A 26,986-nucleotide genomic window follows, 5' to 3' on the forward strand; every position below is an offset into this window, starting at 1 on the left:
AAGTTGGAGCTGTAACTTAGTTTAGCACAGTTTCTTTTCAGAGAATTTCTCCTCAGAGAATTCTCTCCGCAGAAAACCCACACCATGAATTCATCTGTTCAAACAAGATATACCTTTTAACTAACAAGTATTTGTAGATAGCTGGCTTTGTTAGAGAAGAAAAGACCCATCATGTAGCCCAGTGTAATCATGGTCTCTGCAAGTCCTCAGGATGTCACTTTCCTGGTTTCCTCCAGGGAGCAGCACGCCCCCCTGAACTTGAACCCTTTTAAGCCGTTTGCTCAACACGTCTGTGGGAAAGTTGTTGGCCATTCCGTAGCCCAGTCTTTATTGAGTGGGCAGAACACCTCCCTCAGGAGTTTTTAGACTAAGGGTTGAAATGGAGGTGGGGTGTTCTTTATTTGTCTGTTGATTTCATTTCGTTTTGTCTTCTCTTTTTCTCAGCACAGCACCAGACACAGAAACTCTTTATCAACCTGAGTGCTGTTGTTGGGCAGTTTAATTTTCTTTCGCTTCTCTTGGGATGGCTTCTGTCTGAAAACTACATGTACTGAAAGCCTGGGAAAGGACAAAGTTACATGATACATGTGTAACCAGAGCTGAGGTCCAAGTTAGGGTTGCTTTGACTACTTGTAAAATTGTTTCCCTTTCTCTGCTGATTTTCCCCCTAGAAACTGGGGAGTGGATCTTACCTAACTTCCATAAAGTGCTTAACAGCATAGGTGTTTCTACCACTAAAGTGTGACTCAAAAGCGTGTAATTCTTAGGGCAATGCCCAAACTGACACATAGTTTATCAAATAGATTATTTGTAACACATGGCAGCTGATCATCTTGTTAGGTGTCTGAGTTGCGTAGGGATTTCCCATCAGCCTTTCTAGACATTTAGGGATTTAAATAAAGCCCGCATTATTGGGCTGGGGAGATAACTCAGACAGTAAGGCACTTGCTGAGTAGTTATGAGAAAATGAGCTTGATCTCCAGCACCCATGTAAAATGCCTGTAGTTTCAGTTCTGGGCATGCAAGACAGGAGGTTCCCTGGGCCTTGATGGCTAGACAGTCTAACTGTATTTGAACTTCAGGTTCCATAAGAGATCTTGTCTTTAAATAAATAAATAAAGTGGAGAGCCATGGGGTAAAACACCCAATGTTGACCTCTACCTGACCTCTACACGAGCACATATACCACACAACATTGAACCGCTAGATTATCAGTACTTCATTAAGGGAGATTACCTTGAAAAATATGTGCTTTAGTGAATGCAATAAAAAAAAAAAAAAGTAAAACAGAATGTTGCCATCTTTAATAAACAATGCAAGGGAGTGCTATGCTTTATGTATGTCCCTGAACAAAATGTATTTCCTTCCAGGAGATCAGATATACTTTGGACTGTTCAGATATTATTGCTTCTCAATCTCAATGATGAATTGCGGAGAATGCTTCCTAGGAAAACCCAAGAATAACTACCATTAAATAGGCATGAAGGGTCCTTGAAACTTGATTACTGTATAATCATAAAATAGTTACTAGAAACTGGATTCCCTGCTGAAGGCATAAAGCAAAACCATCTGTCATCATATTTTATGTTAAATATATTTGGCTGACCAGTTACCCTGTTGTGCTTACTTCTTTCCTAGAATGAAAGGACATTGTTGAATGGAGAACTTCATCATTAAAGCAAATAAAAAACATCAAATGTGCAAATAGTTATTATTTTTAAAAATAGGGGAACACTTGGAGCCTGACTGTTATAAAACTACATGATCTTCTGAGGATCAGAATTAGCTTTTCTCTCATCGTATATCTTGTTTCTGTTTGCCCCACCCCCACCCCCCAAAATGCTATCTTAACTGAGCCTGGCTTTCTTCCTTGTGAAAATGGTTTCTGGTCTTGTTATCAGGACATGTCCCCGTGCTTCCACTCTTTCTCATGTGTTCACCTTCTGTTTCATTTTCATCATGTAGGAACTAGATGGTTGCGATGGACCCGTGGCTCAGTGGTTGTTTGTTCTCTTCCCGGCTTTGCTCGAATCATGTGGAATGGCTTTTGTTCACTGCTGCTGGGTCCCTTTCATCCGTGGCTCTCTTACCATATTCCCTGGAGGCAAATCTCTGGATCTTTAGATGGATCTGTTTAACAAGTTCAGACAAATGAACTTTCACAGTAAGCCTTCACGTGAAAACACTTTCCACTTTTAAAAACTCACTATTCTAGCCAACATTAATGCTGTAAGTATAAAATTTCAACAATCCACATTTTGGCAGTTGTGTTACATAGGTTATCAGTGTGTCAAATAGCTATATCCCTTATATTTAATTAGTCTGATTTTATATACACACAAATATATATATACATATACATATACATATACATATGAAAAGACTAGAGTATTTGCAGTGGCTAAACCTAAAACTTTGGATGCAAAGATGTCAATAGGCACATAAGCCTTACTGGTGATGATGTGACTCAGATATGCATTTTTTTAAAGATTGCTGCTGGTACAGGGTGTTCAATCTTGAAAACTTTGCCCTGTGTCCTCCTGGGCTACATCAATGTCAGATATGTCAGGGATTTGTCTGGCTACCTGGGTGTTCTTTGTAGTCACATAGACTACAAGTGATTGAGTTCACTCTGAAAGCGTGTCTATTCATGAACAAGATTTATTGCTCTGCTGCTAATTAGCTTCCCGACCCCAGAGACAGCACTTAACCTTGCCTGCTCCTCAAATTCCTTCCCAGTCAGATCAAGAGATATGACCAGATGCACTCAATCGGCTCTTTCTGCCTCTAGATATCTGTGACTTGCTGGAAATTAAAACTGAACACTGTTGGAGAAAACATGTCCTGGGGTCTAAGTTTCCCATATGTGGGCTCTTCTAGCCCTACAGCAGTCAGGGTGAATTTACCCCTGGCCCCCACCTACCTGCCCAAGTTAAAAGGCTCCTTTTAGCGTAGATTTTAATGCATCTCAACTCTCTCTAGGGCATGCCACCCGGAGAACCTGGGAAGTCCAGACACAATTGTGGCAGCTCAGGGTATTAACAGAAAGACTCAGTTCTAAAGGGAGACCAGGAGAGTTATTACGTCTGGGCTAGAAACCTTTTCATCCCTAGACCCACAATTTACTGAGCTTGTTGCTGTTATTATTCTATAACTATTCTATTCCTATAACAATTTCTTATAAACATATAGAGAATTTACATTAAGCCAAACAACAAAGCCACACGTGCTCACAGTCTCTACCGTGTAGGAGCTCAAGCATAGCCCATGGTGTCAGGCGCAGTGATTCAGATCTTGGCTTCTTAGCCAGTAGTTGTTGATCCCAGCTGAGTTCTTCACTTCTTTAAGTTTTAGGCTACCATTTGTAAACAGGACCAATAAAAGTACTTGTTTTAATTATTAGCTATTATTATCAAATGAGTGTTTACATGGTTAGCATATACCGGCTTAATAAGGACTAAGCCATGTTACCAATTTACCATGGTTTTCAAACCTCCTAAATCTTAGGATAAGACGGAGGCAAGGCTTTGCTGAAATAGGCTGGAACAGAACTTGGTGTGTCCTGAGTTCTGCTTTTCATTAGCTAAGTACCCTTGGGCAAAGTCAGCTCTGGGAGCTTTTCTCTTCCATCGTAAAGTAGGAAAAGTAATTCTCAGTGAAGATTAAATGAAGACAAGTGAAAACACCTGTTGCATAACAGGCTCGTAATTGCTTGTTTTCTTCCCTTAGAGGGGATTACAGCGACGGATGACTAAAACTTCTATTTTCTCGCATAGGCTTCTCGTACAGGCTTTTCTTATAGGTTTCACAGAGGCCATGGTAGGCAATAAGTCACTATTTCATTTTGAAAGAAGGATTCTTTAGGAGTTAGATTTCATTGCTTGCTTCCATTACTCTAAACCAACTGAAATGTAAGCCTCTTTCCCCCTGCTCTTGTCTAAGAAAGGACAAAGGCCAGCTGGTGACGCTCCCCTGGGACATTCCTGGACATTCCTAGTGCTCCCACTCATCTTGCTTTTGGTGGCTGTAAATAATTTTCAGCAGATACTGGATATGTATTTTCCTCAGCATTCCTTCTACCACCCAGCCCTAACCCCCTCCCATCTAGTAGTGCGAAAGGTTGGGTGAGAACTTGATAAGGCGTTAGCACAAATAATGGGAGTTAATGGCTGTAAAATTGGCAAGTGAATTAATCATCACTTATACTGAAAGAACCCAAAAATACTTATATCAGATTTTAGGCGTGGATGGTACACTCGGATGAGTAGATATGGCCACACTGAGATGTGACGGTCTTTATTTTGTGCACAGGGAAGTATCCAAATAAAACCGCTGTTTCTTTTTGGTACTTGGATGTATCATCTTCTCAGGATGTCATCTTTTCCTACAAGATAAACTGACTTTCCACAGTTTGCTGGAGGCAGACAAGGTCCAGCAAAGTAACTGATCAGCACCATGTGATGCATTTGAAGCAGGGCCCAGATCTGAGCATAGATCATCTGAGAAAACCTAGCAGACCTTTCACTATACAGTCTTACTAACTCAAGCCTTTTGACCCTACTCCACCCCCAACAAAGCTATTTGTGGTTAAAAAAAATGGTGTGGGAAATGTTCAATAGCACACTTTCAGCCCTGAGTCTTTTCAGTAGACTTCTTGGAGCTCTGGCTCCTTTAGTTTTGTTGTTGACAGCTTTACTGAGACATTTTGTATATACAAAGAACTGTACAATGTTTAATGTGTACCATTTGGCAAATTTGAACACATGTAAAAACCCCTAACCTTATTGCCAAGCCAAGGTAAAAGACATTTGTACCACCTCCCAGATTTTCCTAACGTTTCTTTCTTTTTATTGTAATAAGAACGCTTAACAGGGGTTGTACCATTTTAACAAACTTTGATGAATACAGAACCATATTTGGCAAAGTGGCTTTTAAGTGTCATAGAATGTGAGCATATCTCTTGGGCTACATAAGGTGACCCCACCAGGACCTTTAGGGAATTTGTGTTAAAAACCCTGGAAGCTGACAGTCTTTGTGTGGCATCTGAGTAGACAAAAGCCTGCAGTTTCAATGTTCTGTATTAAAAACAAAAAACAAAAACCAACAACCAACCAAACAAACAACCAAAAACACTCACCAATGACACCTATGATGTATAATATCTATAAAGCTTCATGAGTGACTGAGGGAACTATTTAAGGTGAGGGTTAAGATGTGTAGGCTAAAAGTTATGCATATGGCTATAGAAAGGGGTGGAATGTTGAATCTGAGATGATGCCAGGGAGAAAGGAACTAACAATAATGTGAGTGTAATGGACTCCAATCTTATTGAGCATGTGCTGTAGCATAAGAATCTTGGGAAATAGGCCACAGCTTTTTTACTTAGTTAAAAAAAGAAAATCTTTCTTGGAAATTGAAATAACGGTAATGGGCCATTTTGTCCCCATCCTAACAAGGGTCTATAGAGAGGGACCCATGTGAAGAAACACTAACGTGTTTGGTTGGACTTAAATCTGTGACGAGATGCCTGCAGTGTCACAAAACAACAAAAGACGCAGTGGGAGAAAGCTAGAAAAACTGGCCTCTCAGCTCTGCTGAAGACCTACTGGGAGCCCGAGCCTACTCCCACGCAGCCTCTGGCTGCCTGAGCGCTACAACCACCGTGCCTCCAGAAGGTTAAATTCTGGAGATCTGTGAAGCTGAGAGGTGGTTTCATGTGTTCATTGATCCTTAAGAATGCTGTTCTTTCATTTACTAATATTGGGATTGGGAAATCTGGACATTTATAAACTCATAAATATGCTTCATTGCATTCATTAGCAAATTAAGTTATAATACAAAATTATCTTAAAATTACAAAAATAATGCAGATACCTTTTGTATATTCCTAAAGAAAATTGAGTTATAATTTTGTGTGTGTGTGTAAAAAGCCATATTAGTATACAACCAGGATGACATTACACAAATGATGCAAAACAAATTATTATCGCTTTTATGACTGGAACTTCCTTCCTGTTTGAATTGAAAGCTGACTCTTAACAAATGAGATACTTAAAACTTAAGTTTGTATAACTCATTGAATTGAATATATTTTACATCTTTGTAGTTTATATTCTCAACGCTAAATTCACACACTGTTGAACTATTTATCATCAAAAATTAAGAATAAAAGCTTAACAATACAACTATTTTATCAAGGGGAAATTATACCAAACTTAAAAACATTAGGTATTTGTCTTGCTCCGTTGAGCCAAAATTGTTCTGCTTGGTTCATATCCTTAGGGCACAGTTTAAACATCATCCAAGTTAGAACTTTAGGGATGGTGCTAACTCTTGTGTGAAGGGGTGGTTGCTGATTTTCTTTGGAAAAGTTCTCCACCTAACCCTGATGCCAACCTATTGCTTGAGAACCACTGTTTTTGTCCCTACTTAAAATTCCCAGATGGCACTTGTTGTGATGTTAATATTTTATAGCACACAGTAAAACACTCTTCATGGTAACATCAATACTACATTTTGTAGCAAACAAATTATTTTACTCAACACATATTGGGAGGTGGAACACACACTAAGAGTCTACTATCAGAATGTGGTAGTCTTCCTGAGAACCCGGATTGCTGGAGAAACAGCCTAGTGGTTAAGTGCTATTGCTGATGATGGAGAGAACCCAGGTTTGATTTCCAGTACTCGTATGTGGCTCACAATGCCATGGAACAGCAGCTCCATGGGATCCAGTCCTTTGGTCTGGCCTCTACAGATGCTACAGACGTGGGTTGCAGTATACATGAACTCAGGCCGGCGCAGGCATACACATAGCAAATCTTTCTTTATAACTCAACAGGTTATGGCATTGACATCAGTTACTCGTTGATGCCTTGTGTACTTATTTGTGGAAAAAGAGAAGCTGAAAACTCAGCTGTTTCCCAGAGCCACAGCTGCCTTCTGTTAGAAAACCCGAACCACTGCATAGTGAGAGGAAACTCTCTTCATGTAGGGATTTATGTTCTAGTGAAACTGATGCACCGGAGTTATGTCTATTAACTCCATATTAACATTATAAACATATTAATGTTTATAATGGAAGGACACTTAGGAAACAATACGGAAGGCCACCTTCCTGGCTTTTAAAAGGTGAATTTCTTTAAATCATTTTGTCATCAAATCATAGTGAAACCAAGTTCTCTCTGAATTAATGTATCTGTATTTTAAATGTCAAGTAAAAAGCAAGACTGTGTAAATAACTTTTAGCATGCACACAGTACCTTTTGCTTCTCAGCCTGAGAAAGTCCTGAAAATACATTCAGTGCTAGGTAGGAGTACAATCAAGATACGGGCTCTCTATGCCCACTACGTATCTTACCTGCCCGGAAGCATCCTTTCATCTCTATGCCTTTGGATTGCAAAGGATAAGTGAGTGTCTGTGGAGTGCCTGCTTCTGATAGTATTCAGTGCTGTCTTTTATCACACAAAAGCAATGCATCAAATAGCCATCATCCACTGGAGGAACTCATCACCTCCATAAGGAGAAAATATTCATGTGCAGAAGTGAAGAGAGTCCACACAACTAGCCAGTGGACCTTTATGCCCAGCCCCAAAGCAAAGGCAGTAACAGAAGAAAAGAGAGAAAGCAGTAGATTTGGGGTACAGTTCCATGTCCTATGGAAACAGCAATTTGGGGACAATACTATTAAGATAGATTTCAGCAGAGAAGAAATGACGTGCTGAGGACAACTAGAAGCAAGCTCTCCGGAAGATACTTGGCACTAACATAACACCATAAGACCCAAGGCTCACTGAGAGCTCTGTGGACCCTCACATCAAAACCCACAAAGGAGGCAGTATGGCCATCTTCATCCCACAGGTGGGAAACTGAAACCCAACAGCTTAAGTGATTGTCTGTGGTGGATCATTCTCTTGTCCGCATTTCCCTTGAGGAAGACGGTCTTTGGTGGATCATTCTCTTGTCCGCCTTTCCCTTGAGGAAGACGGTCTTTGGTAAGAGTAAGTATGAATAGCACCGTGGGTGCTTTAGCCTTACATGGGACTTTTGTATCTGTAGAAAGCAGCATCCATCGCTCTTTGTCTTTACCATTTGGAAACATTACACATCAATATGGAAGAAGCTTCATTTGGTTCTGAGTGTCTCAAAGAACAATTGATTATAACCAACATCTGCTTGTACCAGAGCCAAGGAGCAAGTAGCTGCTGGCTCAGTTTCAGGTGCTTAGTCTAAACATGTCAAATCTGAATGCACACTGACTTTTTGCCATGTAAACCATTTATTTTATTTTATTTTTTTAAATCACCGAATGCCCTAGCCATGAGACTGCTAGCGTGAAATACTGAAAGGGACTGCAGACTGTAGCCTTACATACCTAAATGGGGTTACAGTTTTTTGTCTTGAATGATATCATTGTGTGGGTTTAACAGCTTCCTTCGGTGTTAAGACTTTGACAAATCATACTCTCTGAAACAGAAAGGAAGGCTACCTCCTAACTGCATGCACATGAGTCTCACAAGGGAAACTCTGACTGATTCTACAATCCGGGTAATGGCTTTTCAGTTCTCGAGGCAATGAAGATGTTTAGGGACTGTAGCTTGAGTGTATAAAATAATGGAGTAATGTCTGTTCCCATATCAATTTTGTTTGTTCTTTCTTAATAGTTTTAGCATGCATAATACACGTGGGCTTCTTTGGAGATGTTTGTATAATTTAGCTATCCATTTTTTTTTTTTTTTTTTTGATATATGTGCTGGCTGGCTTTGTGTGTCATCTTGACACAAGCTAGAGTCATCAGAGAGGAAGGAGCCTCAGTTGAGGAAATGCCTCCATGAGATCCGGCTGTAAGGCATTTTCTCAATTATGGGGAGGGCCCAGCCCATGGTAGGTGGTGCCATCCCTGGGCTGGAGTAAGCCATGTGAAGCAGGTCAGTAAGCAGCACTCCTCCATGGCTCCTGCATGAGTTCCTGCCTCTGGGTTCGTGCCCTGTGTGCGTTCCTGTTCTGACTCCTGTCAGTGGTAGACTCTAACATGGAAGTGTAAGCTGAATAAAGCCTGTCCTCCACAACTTGCTTTCTTTTTCTGGTCATGCTGTTTTCCGGCAGCAATAGAAACCCTGACTGAGACAAAGTACAAACCCAAAATGATGTCAAGATTATTTATTTGCCTATTGTCTAATGCTTAAGAAAAAAAAATACTGTTTTTAGCAGGCTTGCTGGAAGACATATATAACCTGAGTACTCTGTAGGTGAGAGCTAGAGGATTTGAAGGCAGCCTTGATAGTGTAGCAAAATTCTGCTTCAAAACCGAAAAAGAAAATTCAGCACCTAAGGTCACCTACCTAAAACATATCTTTGGTTCTCTTAAATAGTAAACTCTTTATGTATTTTCGTCGTTTCATGTGTGTATAACCGTGGGGTATATGTACGCACGTGCATGTGTGTTTCCACGTGGGTGAGAGTGCTCTTGGTTTATGTCAGGAGTCACCCTGACACTCTTCCTCCTTATTCTTTGAGTTAGGATAGCTGAGCTCACAGGCCAGCTTACCGTTGGGACTCCCTGTCTCTGCCTTCCTGGGCTAGAATTACAAAGGAAGCTCCATGCTCACCCTGCATTTATGTGGATTCTTGGGGTCTGAACTTGGGTTATCTTGCTTTCATAGAGTGCTTCAAGTGCTGAGCCATATCCCCAGTCCCCATTGGCTTTTTTCTATAATCACTTCCACTATGAAACCAGTTATTACATCCACAGTGGTTGGTTTTTGACCTCATGACTCCGAGGTAAAATTCATCCCTTTGGAGGAAAGTTTAAAGAAAGTTCCTCAACCCCCTTCTTCCATGCCCCCGACCTGTGGCTGCAAGGAAGTCTCTTTGACTTTCCTTTCACTGCCATGATCTTGGTATTAGTATATCCATCTGTAAATGCAAATGCTTCAGAAAGGTCACATTTCGGACAACACACACAGATTGCTCTTCGTATCTCAGACACTGCTTTACTTAACAGTCATGCCATTTTCCAGAAGAGCTAACCAGGGCTCAGAAATGATAGGCATCTTCTTCTGCAAAGCCACAGAGCCAGAGGTGGGGGAGGAGGCCCATGCCAGCCTGACACCCTGGTCTCCATGACTGCTGAATACATTGGTCACATGAGCACAGTGGACCACAAGAACAGAGTCGATTTAATTCTGTTTAGTTCAGCTGAGGCTGAAGGCCTTGTCTTCAGTTCACAGAAAAGCTTGAAAACACTCCCCCTACCCTTGACTTCTTTGACTCTTGGTTTCTATATTGAAAAAACAGGTATCATACCTGCTTACAAAATGACCCTGGAACTTATTTGAAAATTCTTACAGAGCACTTGAGGCTGATAGATGCAACACCTTGCTGTCACCTTTCTTCTCTGGTAGTCTGAACTAGCTATTTGATTTTGTCAACATTTTATTTCATGGTGGTTTAAAAAAATGAAGTCTACTAAAAAAAAAAAAAAAACAAAACCATCTCTTTATTAACGTGTTATTAAACTTGGATTTAAATTTAAGTCATAAATTGCTGTTATTTATCTGTTATTTTAAATGTTCCCTTTTAACATTTGAAATTGAAAAAGAATTTCTAGATTATATATATATGTATATATTTATTTATATATAATATTTATAGTCTTTTCTACTGGATCCTCTTTTCATAATATATAATTAAAGAAGTTCCAGAGCCTCTGAGAAAGCTCTAATTACTTGGATACAATTATATAATAATTCAAAGCAGTTGGAAATTCACTTTGATTTTGTCCAGGACAGCCGGGGCTACACAGAAAAACCCTGTATCCAATAAATAAATAAATAAATAAATAAATAAATAAATAAATAAATAAATAAATAAATAAAAATAAAAACCAACAACACAAAAATTCCAACAGTTTCTTGCTGTGACCACACATTTTCAAATACTATTTATTGAAGTGCTAAAAGTTAGCATTATGAAGTAATTATGTTTTTAGCTTGAGTTAATAATCGTAGGAAATCCCTGTGTTACGCCACGCTCTGCACTGGTCTTTGGAGGACTTGACCAGAAGTCACAGCCGCTGCCTTCTTTATCCCTACCCTCTGGGGGTGAAGGAGAGTGTCCTCAATGCTGTCTCTTCAGACAATACTCTACTTTCCAGCATAAGAATTCGCCCTGTGTGTACCTGCTTCATTTCCAGTATAATGATGCTTGCTTTTATTTCAATTCCTCAAATGTTTTCATGTTTATACTTTAATTTCATTATTAAAAAAAACTTGAAAATTAAAAAAAAATTGCACACCAAAATTAACAAGCCCCAAAGTGTACTTACTTGTGAAAACAAGAGTGAGAAGCATTTTAAGAAAATTAGAGATGCCCTTTTCTGAGTTGACCAATGATAACATATATCTATATCCTTTATAATTTTCTGTTCAAAGAAATAATTATAATATTACGTAAGTTTTTATTTAATTCTCCTTTTTAAGGTTACTTTGAAATTCATTTATCAAATGACCATACTTTCCTAACTTAATCGTCTGTTTTGTATAAGCTGTGTTTTTACAGCCATCTCCCACTGATGAACATTCAAAGTGACTTGTTTTTTTGTTTGTTTGTTTTTTGCTGTTACAAGCATAACATTAAGTATTGATGGCTCCATTTCTGTAGGTTGGACTGTGCATTGTGTCAAGGGGTTAGGCCTTGTGCATTTTCATATGCGTACCAGGTTAGTTTCCAAAGACATCTCTCCCATCACCATGGTGATGTGTGATTACCTTCAGTGTCTTCTCAGCACTAGGTATGTTGGTCATTGCCAACAGATGGCCACAAGCATGGTGGCTGCAAGGACGATCAGAAGGCCTTGTTGTCCTACTGTCAGAAGTTCAAGTACTGAGGGGTCCTGCTTTATTTTGTCAGCTTTGGGTGTTAGGAGGGCATGACCAAAAACCTTGGAGAAAAAGATAGTCCTGGAGTATCTGAAAGGGCTTGTGTAAGGACCAGAAGATTGTGCATGGTAGGCTATAAAATAAAGCCTGTAGTTTTTAAAGTGTGTGTGTGTGTTTCTCTCCCCTTCCCTGTTCATGTTTATGTGGTGAATGCAGATGTGTGGCTGTTGCATCCCTCTGCATACATGTAGAGGACAAAGCATGACACTGGACGTCTTCCTCTATAGTCATCTGCCTTGTTGCTGGGAGACAAGGGTCTCTCACCGAGGCCGAAACTCCACCATTTTGGCTTGGCTGGCCAGGAAGCCGACAGTATCTGCCCGTCACTAACCTCCACACTGACGTTCTAGGCACACCCAGCCGTGTCTGGCTTTTTATAGGGGTAGTGGGATCCAAATTCAAGCCCTTATGCTTGCAGGAAAAGCACATTTACTCACAGAGACATCTGCCCAGTCCCAGAAAAGAGTTGGGTTTTGTTTGTACACCAGATGTGAGCACACACACGTGAATGCAGAAGGCGAGTTGAGCGAGGGATGTCCATTGTTTTTCTACCCGGGTCTCCCACTGAACCTCGAATGCACTGTTTTGTCCAGGCTGCTGGGCCTGGGTGAGAATCCTCTTGCTTGCCTTCCCAGGCCTGGGACTATGCTGCTTGGGTACCGAGTATCAAGCTTGGGTCCTCATCCTTGGGAGACATGCATGTCCCCCACTGCATCGTCTCTGTAGCCAAAACTTCTGTGCTTGGAGAGATGGGATCATTTGCTGTAGCGCTTAGAATTCTGATTACTTGAGCTAGGAGTTAGTCGGAGATATTAGAAGAGGGTCAGGTCAGAGGAGGGGTGGTTGTTGCCAGGAAAGAAGCAGCCTTGGCAAGGAGGAAAGAGGCCCATGAGAGCTGATGCAGAAGGAGCTGGTGTGTCAGATCATCTGATGGTAGGCGCTGGGATTGTAGGAAACACCGGGGAAGGAGTGATGGTTCAAAGGGGAGAGGGGATGGTAACTTCTATCTTCGAACCAAGATAACTGGGTCTGCCTGCTCTTCGGATCTCTTCTTCGTCTGCCAGGAGAAGAGATGGATCACATTTCTAAGACTGTCAACTTTTTGTTTGAGTACCTAAGGAGAGGGAATTACACAGTTTAAGTGGAGTTTGGCTTTTATGTGCCTGGGAAAATACCCAAATACAGAATAAATCACCCATGTGTTTTGTGTTTCATTTCTAAGTAGATCCATTTTTCAACGTAATTTCTATGACTCACAACCTGAGAATATTTAAATTATAGCAAAACCATTGCATTTGTTTTGTTAAAACGGAGGTGACATGTTTAGGGGAAAAATAACAAAACAAAAACAAAACCGGATTAGATCTATTGAGACTAAAGACCGCACGTTTGTACCTGAGTTTATTTATTCATTTTATCATCTGGAGTACTTGGAGGGAATGCAAAACCTTGCTTGATTCAGTGAGGGTTAACATGAGTGACAAAATAAACATTACAAAGGATGAATTCACTTGGGATGGTTGCTCCATGAAGAATGTTAAAATATCTTCTCTGTGCATTAATTTATAAAATAAAATGCATTCAAACAAATGCAAAGACTAAGAAAACATTTGCTGTGCTCTCAGAACATCGACGAGTATGGGAGAGGACTAACTTATTCACACATCTGGAAGGCAGCAGGAGCCTTAAACTGCTTTGAGAAGGCAACGTCAGTGTGGGCCTATTTATGAAGACAGAAGAACTTACCAGAGCAGGAGTTAGCTACCTATCCAGAGAGGAGAGTCACCCACAGACAGAAGCACCAGCATTTAACCCAGTCAGGACCTGATAGAGCTGAGGTTGCTTTCTTATTTTTACATAATTTTCCTATGAATGGTGATTTTTAAACATTGTTACCTTCTATTTAAACACATAGAGGACAAGAAAAAAAAAAGGCATAACAACAAAAGTCTATCAATTTGTCTAAGTTTTATAAAGCCTAAACGATCACATTTCCTTTCCTCATTTGTCTGTGTGTGTGTGAGCACGCGTCTGCACAGATGAGCGCATGAGCAGGTGTAGAGTTCAGGCATCGACATCAGGCGTTTTCCTCAATTGCTTTCCACCTCACTTTCTGAGAAGGAATCTTTCAGGGCGCCTGGAGCTCGTCACGGCCAGCAGGCTCCCGGGATCTTTTTCTCCTCACAGCCCCAGAGCTGGAGTTGGAGACACATGCCACTGTACGTAGTTTTATCTGCATGCTGGGCATCCAAACCTAGCTCCTCATGCATGTGCAGCGAGCCTTTTACCCACTGAGCCTCTTCCCGATCCTAGGCTGGGAGCCTCCAGTGTAGGAATGATAAATCACAACTTAATAAAAAGGATAGTATCTCTTTTTTCTTTCCAGACAGGGTTTCTCTGTGTAACAGCCCTGGCTGTCTTGGATTCTATTTGTACACCAGGCTGGCCTCGAACTCACTGAGATCCATCTGCTTCTGCCTCCTGAGGGCTGGGAGTAAAGGCTTGTGCCACCACGCCTGGCTCAAGATAGCCTTTCTAATTAAAAGCATTTCCCCTTTTCTGTCGGAAAGAAATACTCCATAAAATAAAAGAACTTTCTAAATCAATGCTGTAATATGAAATTAATTTGGGTCTCATCCTGATTCCTTCCTGACCCCAGCCCGAGCTCTGCAGTTTCCCTGCAGCCTGAACAGGGTAGCACAATTGCCACAAAGTGTCCCCCTCACCATGAGACTGAAGCCAGTGAGCTCTGAGTGCAGATTCAGGCTCCCTACCAGAAGCTGTGTGAATGCTCTCACTGGTCTTATCACTGGTCCTCAGTGTCTTTGCTTATAAAGTGAAAATGAAGTGTTTATCAGGTAAATAGTAAAGATTATGTGAAACTAAATGTGACAATACACGTAATGTACATGGAGTGGTGTGTGTGTGTGTAGCAGATGCACACGTGATGGCCACCGCTGCAATCTAGCATCTCTGTCTTAGCTTTAAGTCCCCGCACGGGTGTACCATGCTATCCTTAATCTTCAGCACTGGCACAGGTCCCGAGAGCTCAGTAAATCTTCGTGGAATCAATGACTCGAATCCAGATGTGAACTGTAACCGTGTTCGGCACACCTGTTTTCTCTCTAGGATGGGTGCACTTTAAAAGGGTGACCTGTATCTGAGGAGCCTGTTGAACTGTAGGGCTGGGCCGATGAGCTCGGTGGCATTGTTTGCTGAGGCTTCACAAGTGGAACCAAAGTCAGGAGAGTGAACTATTACTTGAGAGTGAGCCAACGGTTATTGGGGCCAAAGAAAGTTTATTTAGGACCTTAGAGAAAAACAACACCATCGTGTTCTTCTTTCGAATTTACTTTGCAGACCTTTAAGACAGCCATGGAGTCTTCCGCAAAAACTCCAGCACAGACTTTCCCAAGAAGCAATGTTGCTAATTTGTACTGTATGCAATTAGATCTAATCTCTAGATTGTGTCTGAAGGAATGACAACCGCCCTTGTATTATTTCCCTGCTCTCAGAAGAAAAAAAACAAGCCACCCCATCTGTTGAAATCCTCTATCAAATAAATCTTTAAATTAGGACAAGTATATACAAAAACAGTATACTTTATTTAAAGCTGCCAAATTATTATTATGATAAATTATATTTAATATAGGCAATAGAAGTTTGAGAATGAAAAGTATTTCTATATTTTTTTCACAAGGAAGTCAGATTTAAGAATATGAAGAATTGAACTGATAAGTTCAACTTGGTTTCGTTTTCAAGTTATATTGGATTAAATGAAAACTTTTTCCACTTCTAATTTGGGGCTGTGACATTTCATTATGGAGCCATTTGTTGGCAATTAAGTTCTGTCTTGTCATGTTGTCATTAAGATCCTGAACTCAAAAATGTAAAAATAATAAAAATAGCCCCCCCCAGAAATGAGAAACAAGATGAAACCCAGCACGCAGATCTCCAGGAGACCTGGAAGTCAGCAACAGCTTGGAAAATGAAAAACACTTGGTGCAGAATCCACCACAAGAGACTGTGGTATACGTGCTGCCATCCTCCCACGGGGGCAGGAAGCTGTCAAGGAATCTGAACATTTGGGCTGGGAAGGTTTTACAGCAGGTTAGAGTAATAAAACCATGTTGGTTATGGAGATGAAAGCCTCGGGGGTCATACTTGAGTTTTTAAACAGAATATATACATTGTTTGATGAAACCTATTTCTAAACCTATCATAGTTAATTTCTATTCTAAATGTGAAATTTTAAATAAAAATGAAAAAGGAGATTAATTGTGTTGTATTAACTCAGCATTTGGAAAGTAACTACCCATAACATTTAAATTCAAAAGTTTCCCTGGTATTTTACAACGTAGAAACTGTGTATACATGAATAGCATGTAATGACTCAGTACGTATGTACATGTTTGAGTCATGTTTACATCAAGACACATATGCCTGTCTCCTCAAACATTGTTCATTTCTTTATGCTGAGAACATTTTAAATCTTTCCTACTAAGTTCTTGAGAAATACAATGCATATTTCCTATAGTGTTTCTGTTGGCTATCACATGCTAAAATGTGCTTCTATCTAACTGTAAATTAGCATTCGAAGAGTTGACTGAGAGAAGGAAATATTTTGGGAGGTTTGTGCATACTTTTCCTAATTAACTGTGATAGCCCATAATAAATATAATTTAACTTTTCAAAGAAATAACAAATTATGGACAGAAAAATGGACATTTGGGTTGATGCTCTCCCCTCTGGGGGTCTAAAGCAGCATTCCTCACGATCACCTTACAAACTAAGAAATGAGGGTAATGACGTTAATTAACTTGTCATAGGCCAATTAGTGGTAACATCAGAATTTTAAGTATGTACTGTGGATTAATATTTTCTTCACAGCAAAACAAACTCAGCACACAGAATTGTTAAAGTGAATAGCAAAGCGCCCCGAATTCTACTGTCCAGGCTTTTCACAAAGCATCACTAATGTCTTATATTTTTCTAAAAATTCATTTCTATGTGTTTATATATTTTATATAATAAAATAATAATGTCATATTATATATATTTTATTTATCTATTATATGATCATGAAGACATGATGTCTTCATGCTGTCTCTCCCACAGCAGAGAGCATCAACCGAATATAAATACTTATATTTCTGGCTGTAACTTGTTATTTTTTGAAAAATCAAAATGACATTTATTATAGGCTATCAAAGTTAAGTAGGAGAAGTTTGTACAAACCTTCAGAAATATATATTCCTATCAATCATGTCAATGTATTATGTACATAATATAATGTTATATATAGTATGCATGTAATATATTTTATCTATATAAAATCCATCTGTTTTATGTATCTTTCTCCGACTGTATATATACACATATTTTTTTCTTGGTCTTTAGACTTTACTTCATCCTGATTATCAGCTTGACTGGGCTGAGGTACCCATGCAGTCTCATTTAGGATGTGTCTGTGGGGTCCTGTCCCCTGTCCCTTCCCCCTCCCCCATCCCAATCCCCAGCTGCTTAGGCCAGGAGAGCCCTGACCTAATGACGATTTGAATAGCCTTTAAAGGTCACATCCTGTCATTTGCCCCTTCCTTTGACTCTGTTCTCCTCCTGTCTGTCAGGAGTCTTGAGGCTCTCCAGAGCACACCCTTCTGCCAGGAGACACTCAGCTCAGGTCTGGGAACATGGCAGAAGCTCACTGCTGACTGAAACCTCCTGTGAATATCAATTCCTCCTCGCTGAAGTACTTTCCTCAGCGGTTTTGTAGTAGCCACGGACAGTTTGGCTGACACAGACTCTGACAGAATGTTTGATACTTGCCTTTTAAATTTAAAAGAACCTCCTAAACTGTTGCATTCTAAACCAGAGATTTAGCTCATTATTATGAGTGTATCAGTTATCTGAATTTACTGTAGTTGAATTTACTACCTGAAGTGATTTCCAGGTTCTTCCCATTACATTCTTTTGAGCCAACATCACCAGTTAACAGAGCTAAGTGTTGCCAGTCTCATAGGTAAATGAATATGTTAATTTGTCTTCATTTGCATATAGTTAATCATGAATGAGTGTTGACCTTGTTTTATCTGTAATCACAGAGATCTCTTTTCAGTTCATGAACACTGTCCATTTTCACTGTTGTGTCTCTGGCTGGTCATAATTTTATACTAAGGGAATCATCCTCTGTTTGCTGCAAATTTGCAAATAAGATCGTCCATTATTTTCGCACTTTAACATTCACTTTTCTTCACCCAGTTGACGGCTGCTTCCAGCTCTTTCTTGTGTTGCGTTTAGTTTTCTTCTCCGGGATGGGGGAGCGGGACACATAAATGAAGTTGGTGCCTTTCGCTGCATAGCTCTGTCCTCCCTGTCGCTCTGTGATGCGTGCTTAAAGTCCCTGTTTCTGCAGTGGCCATTACCCATATAACACGTAGATCCAGGGTACATCTGTCACAAATATAGCTACCTTCATTTTTTGATGTATTGCTGTACCAAAAACCACATATGGATAAAAAACTGCCTGAATGTTCTCTAAAACATTTTTTTATAGCATGGAATATATATATATATATATATATATATATATATATATATATATATGAACTGTATGTACACTTGGCTCTATAAATTCTCCAAATTCGAAATGTACAGAACAATCTGTCTTGCAAAAACAATGCATATTCATCAGGACAAAAGCAAGACCTTGTCGGAGAATATCCAGCATGATTTGTGTGCCTGTGTGTCCGTGTGTTGTACATACTTGTTAGTGTGGATGTGCATATGTGTGTGGGGGGGTTGTCTCTGTGTCATATTTTGTTAACTCTCTCTTGCAAATCTGCATGCCCTACACACATGCACACACGTACACATGAAAAGATTCTGAGCAAAACCTTTGCTCCAGGTAATGAATTGGCAGCATGAGAAAAACGATGAGTTGCTTCTCTAAGTAGGGAAATGCACAAGGGAAATAATTGCAATCAGAAAAATGTAAATATGTAGCATGTTGGACTAAACTTAGTATAGTATTTGCTCTAAGTTATGTACTGGATGTGCTTCTCCTTTAATTTTTATGATATACTGAATTTTGATTTGGAGTTCCACTCATAAACAAGTAGACGGAGTTTTGCCAAGGTGAAGAAATTGGCATCAGGTTACAAAGTTGGTGAGTGGCAGAGTTAGGATTCAAAACCCAGTCTTTGCCATCAGCCTGTGCAAACGGTACAACATCCTCAGGGAAACTTGGAGACAAATGTGAGCCAGAATGAGAGGACACATCCAAAGAAATTGGCTCCAGCAGCAGTGAGCTGTTCATACATAAGCTTGAGTGAAGGAGACCGCTGGGAGGCAGAAATGAATGAATGAAATGACGGTGGTAAGAAGATACGTGTATGTAAGAAGGAACTGGGGTCTCAGTGCCTGAGAACGCATGTCAGTGGGACTGTGTGGGTCGAGAAGGCCGTGAATGTCAGAGAGAGTGTTGATTTGTTGAGCTGCCATGCTGGCTCAGCATTACTGGTCAGATTGCCAGTGTACAAAGCACCGTCTTGGAGACAGTGGCTGGTACCTGGAATGCTGTCAGGAGGCAAGTGTCTGAACATCCTCCTCAGATTGCTTCAGCTGCCGTAACAAAACACTTTAGACACTGGAAATTATGAAGAACAGACATTGGCTTCTCATTCTGTACTGTGAGAAGTCTAAAATAAAGGCACTAAAGGGAAGGTCTGGAGGGTTGCCATCTGATGGGTTCAAACAGCACAATAATGGGGGACGCTGCCCGATCTCTGGGTTTGGCTAGTGTCGTACACATCAAACGAAATGCCACAGCAAACCTCCAAGGCACATACCGTCAATACAGCAAAGTTTTATCTGAAAAAAAAAAAAGAGACTTTGGCATTAATAACTGCTGCTCCCTGAACTTGCAGCCGCGCCTTCCTGGTGTGTGGGCATGGAAAGTGTGCGCTAGGATAATTGTATGTCTGGAGTGTAACACGAAAGACCTTCTGAGGATGTCTCTCGGCATGTTCTCAATTTTCAATTTCTAAATAATGTCTTCAGTTCACTTCAGATATCAATGTCTATTTGTTGTAACGTGTTGCCTTTCTTAAGGGGGGTTGCATGTTCGTCTAATCGGGCAGCTTGAATGCTAGAGCTTGTGCACGCTAGAGGCGGTGTTTTGTATTCTCTCTCTTATGGCTCTGACAGGGAATTTACTGAAACAACTGATAATAACTTTCCCAGATCCAGTTAAAATAGTAATTAGGAACAACTTTAGGTGGCAATGTTTCTAAGAAAAGAAAAAAAGGCAACGTCAGGTGGTGTGTGTGAGTAGGAAACATGGATGAACTGGTGACCTGTATTTGTGTTTTCAAAGTTTTTGATTGCAAAAAATCACCAAAGAAAACCAAACCAAACCAAACCAAACCAAACAACCAAACAAAACAGGATGAACCAGCTTGGGAGGAAAAGGAATGTGTTAACTTAGGAAAGATTGACTAGTCTCAGATTGGTGAGAAGGAACAGTAAAGCTTCTGTGGTCTGTCTTTTCTCCGGCTCTTTCTGTGCTGTCTTTGTGGTAACCACTGTGCTGGGTCGTCTTCCCACATGCAGAAACACATCACTTGTGGCTTCTGTGACCTCCTGCTCTAGTCTTTTAGGGGAGCAGACTATTTTTTATAGTTGAAGAAACCCGAGGACAGCTTGATGGGCTGCACAACCATCCCTGAGCTGGTCGACTGTGGTCTGCAGAAGATGGTTTGAGAATTCTGGACTGCAGTAAAGAGTGAATGATTTCCCAGAATTTTCCCCTCCCCACTTCTGTTTCTTCATGCTTTTTCATTTCACCCCAGTTTGACCTCCTGTTGTCACCTCCTTTAGCTGCCAAGTTCATTCTTGTTGGTCTTTAGAAGCCACATCTAGTCATGCTCTGCTTTGATCCTGTTCTTGGGGCGGAATATTTGTGGGATGAAGACTCCATTCATGCTCAGCCCAATTGAATGTATTGTTATGCTCATGTCATCCACTTCAGAGATGAGGGTAAGGCCAGGGCAGGTGGGGGCAGATGTTTCTCCCGCCATCTCCCCATGAACTTGCTGATGGATTCTGCAGAGACCTACCTGCAGTGCTGTCTCTGCCTTGAGATCCCAGAGGCAGCATTAAGAGCCAGCAGACCTCTGGGTGCCCTCTGTTAGAATTTGTGGACTTTCCTATGGACACTAACCTGGGTTGGGGGAGCGGAGTGCGGATAGGGTCATGAGGCAGTGTGCTAGGAGCAAGAACCCACAGGAAGAAAAGTGATGGGAGTTTACAAAAATTCCAGTTCATCCCAGATTCCTCCCATCGCCTCTCCCTTTTGTTTTAAATTTTAATTTATTCAATTGCAAGTTGTTTTTGGAGAGCCCCACTCCGCTCCTCATGTTCCAACAAGCAAGGCACCACATCTTAGGCGAGTAACTTGGAAGAAGGCGAAAATGGAAATTGCTCCAAAGAGCTCCCGTCACCAGTGCCCCGTGGCTGTGCTTACCCCAGTTGGATAGAACGAGAAAGGTACCTCTCCCCTCTTTACTGCCGCATTAAAACTAAAGCAAAACACACGAAGCTTCAGTCTTAGATAAAGATAACATTAACCACAAGGGGACACATGCGTCCGTGTGTTTTCTCTGTTCCAAACAATTGCCGGGGCAGTCATGACCTCCATATAAATGTACAGAGCTGAACATTGTTAATTCATGGTCCAAAATTCAGAACAGGTGATGCAGCAGCTCTCTAAGATCCTCTAATAAATAGTTGCGAGCAGGACATCTTGGAACCACAAAGACATGTTATCCTAGCCCGAGGCAAAGGCAGGGCTAAACCACCGCCTCCTGTTCCCCCTTCTCTATCCTGCTCCTTTTATGTGTCGAAGGTCGCTCCTTCTTCCAAAACGGCTCTTCATTTCTTCTCACAGCCTGTACCCAGGTCTGCAGCAAGTTTCCTTTCTGTTTTGTAAGTAGTTTACTCCTCCAAAAGAGAAATTTTTTTTTGTTTTCCTTTAGGGTTTTGCCCTTAGTTTGTAATTTGTAAATGGAGTCATACTCAGATTCTCCCTGAGCCTCTGGCAGATTTACTGGAGACACACTGTCTTCTTTTGTTCTGTTTAAGAAAATGACATATTAACAGACCAAGGGGCCGGGGTAGTAAGATGGGTAGACCCCAGCACATGACTGCCGGCCTGATACTACTTCTCTGACGGCAGCTTTGTATGCCTGTGGCTCCCTGAAGAAGCTCCTGCTGCCCTTTCTCTCATACGTTCCAGCTGCCTCCAGCTCGGCTTGCGGTACCTTTCATCCTTCCTCCCACTGGTAGTGACTTGTAGCACTGGTGGCTTTCCAATACACCTTCCCGCCACAGCGCATTCCCGTCAGAAGAGGCTTCGGCGTCCGAGCAGTCTCATTTCTCATCTCTGTCTTCCATAAGTATCTGTGGCCCATTGCCTAATCTCTGTGACTCTCAGTTTATAGGATGGAGACAGTAACCTTAGTTTATAGCTATGCAGTTAATATTAAGTATGTAGACCAGATGCAGGAACAAAGACTAATCCTGAGGCTGGTACATGGGAGATGCCGGATAAAGGATAGATACCATTATTCCCAGAATGCATTGCATACTGGCTTGATACTGCATAGAGGCTTGATACTCCTTTCAATGTTTCTCACAACAATTTGCTCTTTTTTTAAGTGTCATTTGAAACTAAAACTCAACTATCACGCTGCGCCATATGCCCTTAGCTCTGTCTCACTATGCCTTGATGAAGCTGTCTTGACCTTGTTCTCATGGCTCCTTTCTGAGTTCTGTTTTGCAGAACTCAGTGCAGACTTAGAACTTTTCCAAGGCATATAACAAAAACCTCACATGGATTTGAGTATCTGGCTGTTGAGATCTTTGTTTTGTCTTGTCTTTGTGGGTGAGGAGAAGCATCCAAATAAGTCTATTAGTATCACAGGTCAGTTCAAACTCAATATGGAAGCAAAATTTTGGTAGAAGTTCTGAACTAGATTTCTGTGCCATCATGGCTAATTTTATAATCCTGTTTGAACCATCACTGTTGTTTAAGCAAAGGAAATACAGTCTCCACCATCAGGGCTTGTAACCTTTTCAAGATGAGCACAAACAAAGCCATGTGCTACCTTATTTCCGTAAGTGGGAGTCGGAAATACACAAGTGGATAAGAGCAAACAGGATCTAATTTAAAAAGCTGAATCTCCTAGCAGCCTACTTCAGACCGCTACTCACTCTATCCTGGTGCCCCTTCAACTGCTTGGATTTTCCTACAAAAAAAAAAACAAAAAACAAAAAACAAAAAACAAAAAACCTGCAGAAAAACAGATGCAATGTCGTAGGAGAAAATGGCTAAAGATGCGTCACCTGAATCTGTAGTTTGAAGTACAGAGAAAACAAGGAGGATGCCGGGACTGCAGCGGCATCGCAAGGATGCCTGTAGCGGAGGCTCACACCCTCAGCCCAGACTGCCATTTCACCCGGGTGTGGAGATGTCTGGAAGGGTGACTTAGCTCATTCTGGGTGGTTTGTATGTTCCTGGCTGAAACAGACAGCTGCTATGGAGGACACTCACAATAATCCGATAGAAACGAGTAGGTTTACATGGACTGTCAGTGCCAATTGCCTTTTCCATTTTAACTAGCTTCATGTCCCCTCCACGATTCAAGAAGTGTCACAGAAGTCCACTTATTGACTCCCAAATTCCAGCCACCCAAATTGTCATTAGGATGCGACCTTTATTGTTAAAATTAAAATATCTATCATTTAGCCTTTCTTCGTGTCCATCCCACACATATATATAAAAGACTAAGACATGATCTGTCATCTCTAGTAAGGTAAGAATAATATTTTGATGTGGAAAAGAGGGAGTCAGAGAATTTGTATCAGTAGACTTGATGTCTATTTTCTATGTGTAGGGAAAATAAACGGGAATAATAACAATACAACGTGAGAGCCTGGAAGAGAGCAAGGAGTATTGCAGAATGAATAAGGGAAGTAGACATGGGCTAAACATAAAAAGAGAAAATGGCTGACGTTCTGCAACTCTCGAAGTAAATACCTGCCTCATCTTCATTGTTACCACCCACCATCATCTCCAACCTCAGGAAAACCTCAGGGTGTCAGTGTCCTTTATGTAACAGAGAGGGATGTTCCGTTGGAGACTGAACCATCACTGCTGCTGTTTCTGTGCTCACTGTGGGATGATAAGGCCCTGTCATTTATGACAGCGTCACTGTCATTTGTATTTGTGTAGGTTGAGCCAGTAATAGAGAGAGGCCATGAGAGCTTGGTCCACCACATCCTGCTCTACCAATGCAGCAGCACTTTTAACGACAGCGTTCTGGACTACGGACATGAGTGCTACCATCCAAATATGCCTGACGCCTTCCTCACCTGCGAAACTGTGATTTTTGCCTGGGCCATTGGTGGAGAGGTGAGGCTAATAGTGATGACCAGCCCATAGACAGTCATTTAATTGTGCTTCTCCTGCATGTGTGGTTCTAGCAGAAATACACTGGTCTCACACAAAATATACATAAAGGTTTACTTATGTGTCTGTTTTAGTAGGAAAGAATTCTTCCCTTAAATGGTTGTATTTGATCTATGCTTTATGAATGGTGTTGTTTCTTAAGCTGAAATGTCTTGGGGGAATGGTTGGGCTTGGGGACCAGACCTCTAAGAGACTTCCACAGGTCACTGTCTTGTGTAATTTTTTTTCCATATTTAGGGCTTTACCTATCCACCTCATGTTGGATTATCCCTTGGCACGCCACTGGATCCTCATTATGTGCTCTTAGAAGTCCATTATGATAATCCCTCACACAAGAAAGGTAAGCCCTTCCTTTGTGTTACCTATCAGTTTTAAAAGGTCATGTAACTATTGTCTGTAACTTAGTTGAAGTGAAGTGGGAAGTTTTATATTAGAAAGTGTTAACGTGTACATTGACCATCTAAATCAAAATGCCTTAAAAAGCAAAACAGACTGACACTGGGATGACAGCCATTAACCAGCAGCCTCCGGGCACACAGGCATATGTGATCACAAATCCTAAGAATACACTCTCATGTTCCCCACCAAGAGGTATGGGGGTAGACAGTTCCCTTCATGATGTAAATTAGTTCCAAATACATGTGTTTAAAAAAACTCTCTCTCTCTCTCTCTCTCTCTTTCTCTCTCTCTCTCTCTCTCTCTCTCTCTCTCTCGTGTGTGTGTGTGTGTGTGTGTGTGTGTGTGTGTGTGTGTGTGCGTGCGCACTGGCTATCTTCCTCAATTGCCCTCCATCTCATTTTTTGAGACAGGATGTGGGAGTTTGAATGAGAACAGCTCCTATAGGCTCATATTTGAATTCTTGATCCCCAGTTGCTGCAACTGTTTGAAAAGGTTTGGAGGTTGTCTTAGTGGAGGATTTGTGTCATTAGAAGTGGGCCTTGAGGTTTCAGAAGCCCACAGCAGCCAGGCCCAGTTAGTTCTTTCTCTTGTGGTTGTTGTTTCAACACGTAAAACTCTCAGCTACTGTTCGCCAGGGTCATATCCCCTGTCACCATGCTTCCCACCATGATGATCAAGGACCAACCCTCTGGAGCTGTAAGCCAGCCCCCAGTAAACTCTTTCTTTTATAAGCTGCCTTGGTCATGATGTCTCCTCATAGCCATGGAAAAGTCATTAAGACACAAAAGTAATTATCTCTCACTAACCTGGACCACACTGGATTTACCAGAGTGGCTTATCAGAAAGCCCAGGGGATCCTTCTGTCTTTCCTTCCTCAGTGCTGGTATTAGAGGCATGCTGGGAATTGAACTCAGGTCCTCATGCTTACCGATCATGCACTTTCTCAGCTGAACCATCTTTCCAGCCTCAAACATTTTTCTTTCTAACTACACTTATGAAAAAGCCACCATCCATCACACTAAAAGCTACTGGCAATTTGTTGTTTGATAGACCCTCAGCAACGGTACTCAAGAAATATCTCTGGTAAAGAACTGTATGATAAGAGGTAGATGTGAGGATGTTCATTTGATTTCTGAACTTACTCATAGCATTTTCCAAAGCAAAGAAAGAAAATCATAGATTCAATGTGAAATCATCAATGAAAACAGTCTTGATTATTTTACTCCATAATTTTTCAGTAAACATTAAACATCAGGTAGGTGTTGGTTCTGTGCCTGAAGATAATATGAGTGAAAAAGATACCCGTTCACCCATGGAAGTGATAGTCATAGCCGTGTATAATGGTGAATGTGTGTAATCCCAACACGTGGGCCCTAAAAGCAAAGGATTGCCAGCGTGGTCTACATACTGAGAAACTGACTCAAAACAAAACAAAAGGAAACATACAAAAAGTTAAGAGTCCAGCAGGAAACAGAAACAATTCAAATAAAACCACGTGTTTCTGCCAGCTGATACAGTGTGAGGGGACTTAATTGCCGACCTAACTAAGCCAGGAGGATGGGGTGGTCGTTTATAAAGGGTTCCCTGTAAAGACCGACTCTTCATAGATACATATCGAGGTACCTGTGGGAAAGGTTTCAATTAATTAAAATTAATTGCAGGTTTATAGATTCTGGATCACATATTCTCCCTCCCGTTAGTCACGTGTCACAGCAAAGAACCTTACACGGTCCACGACATACCCACTCTATATAACTGCCTGATGAGTTTGTTAAGGATTAAGGGAATGTGAATAAACTGTGCAGAGCTAACCTTGAGTTGTTTTCTTGTCAGTAGCTGAGCAGTCTATACCATTCAGGAAGACTTGAAGTCACCCGCAACAATATAAAGTAAAACCAGGGTTACCGAATGTTACAGTGAATGGCTTTAAAGCTTTTGTGCTGTTGTGTGTTAGGTAACTGTGAAACACGCTAGATGACGCAAGCACGTCCTCCGTAGCATGTTGCGTGCTTATAGTCACGGTGGTGATTTGTGTTCTAATTTCTGTTCACAAAGCTAATTCTCATCTTGTACTCATTTCTGCTTGTCCTCCTTTCCTCGTGAGATTTTTCTAACAGA

The 26,986-nt window shown here is 41.1% G+C and overlaps 1 protein-coding gene across 1 annotated transcript in view; it reads left to right on the forward strand.

Moving 5' to 3' along the window:
• The window catches only part of Moxd1 (monooxygenase DBH like 1), a 76,394-nt gene that overhangs the window by 32,934 nt on the left and 16,474 nt on the right, over positions 1 to 26,986 (forward strand). The window contains exons 5-6 of the mRNA XM_055599391.1: positions 24,233 to 24,412; positions 24,707 to 24,809. Coding sequence (XP_055455366.1) covers positions 24,233 to 24,412; positions 24,707 to 24,809 — 283 coding nt within the window. The remainder of the gene's footprint in view (positions 1 to 24,232; positions 24,413 to 24,706; positions 24,810 to 26,986) is intronic.

Source organism: Psammomys obesus, unplaced genomic scaffold (assembly GCF_907164565.1).
Source record: "Psammomys obesus unplaced genomic scaffold, mPsaObe1.curated_primary_1811, whole genome shotgun sequence".
NCBI lineage: Eukaryota > Metazoa > Chordata > Mammalia > Rodentia > Muridae > Psammomys > Psammomys obesus.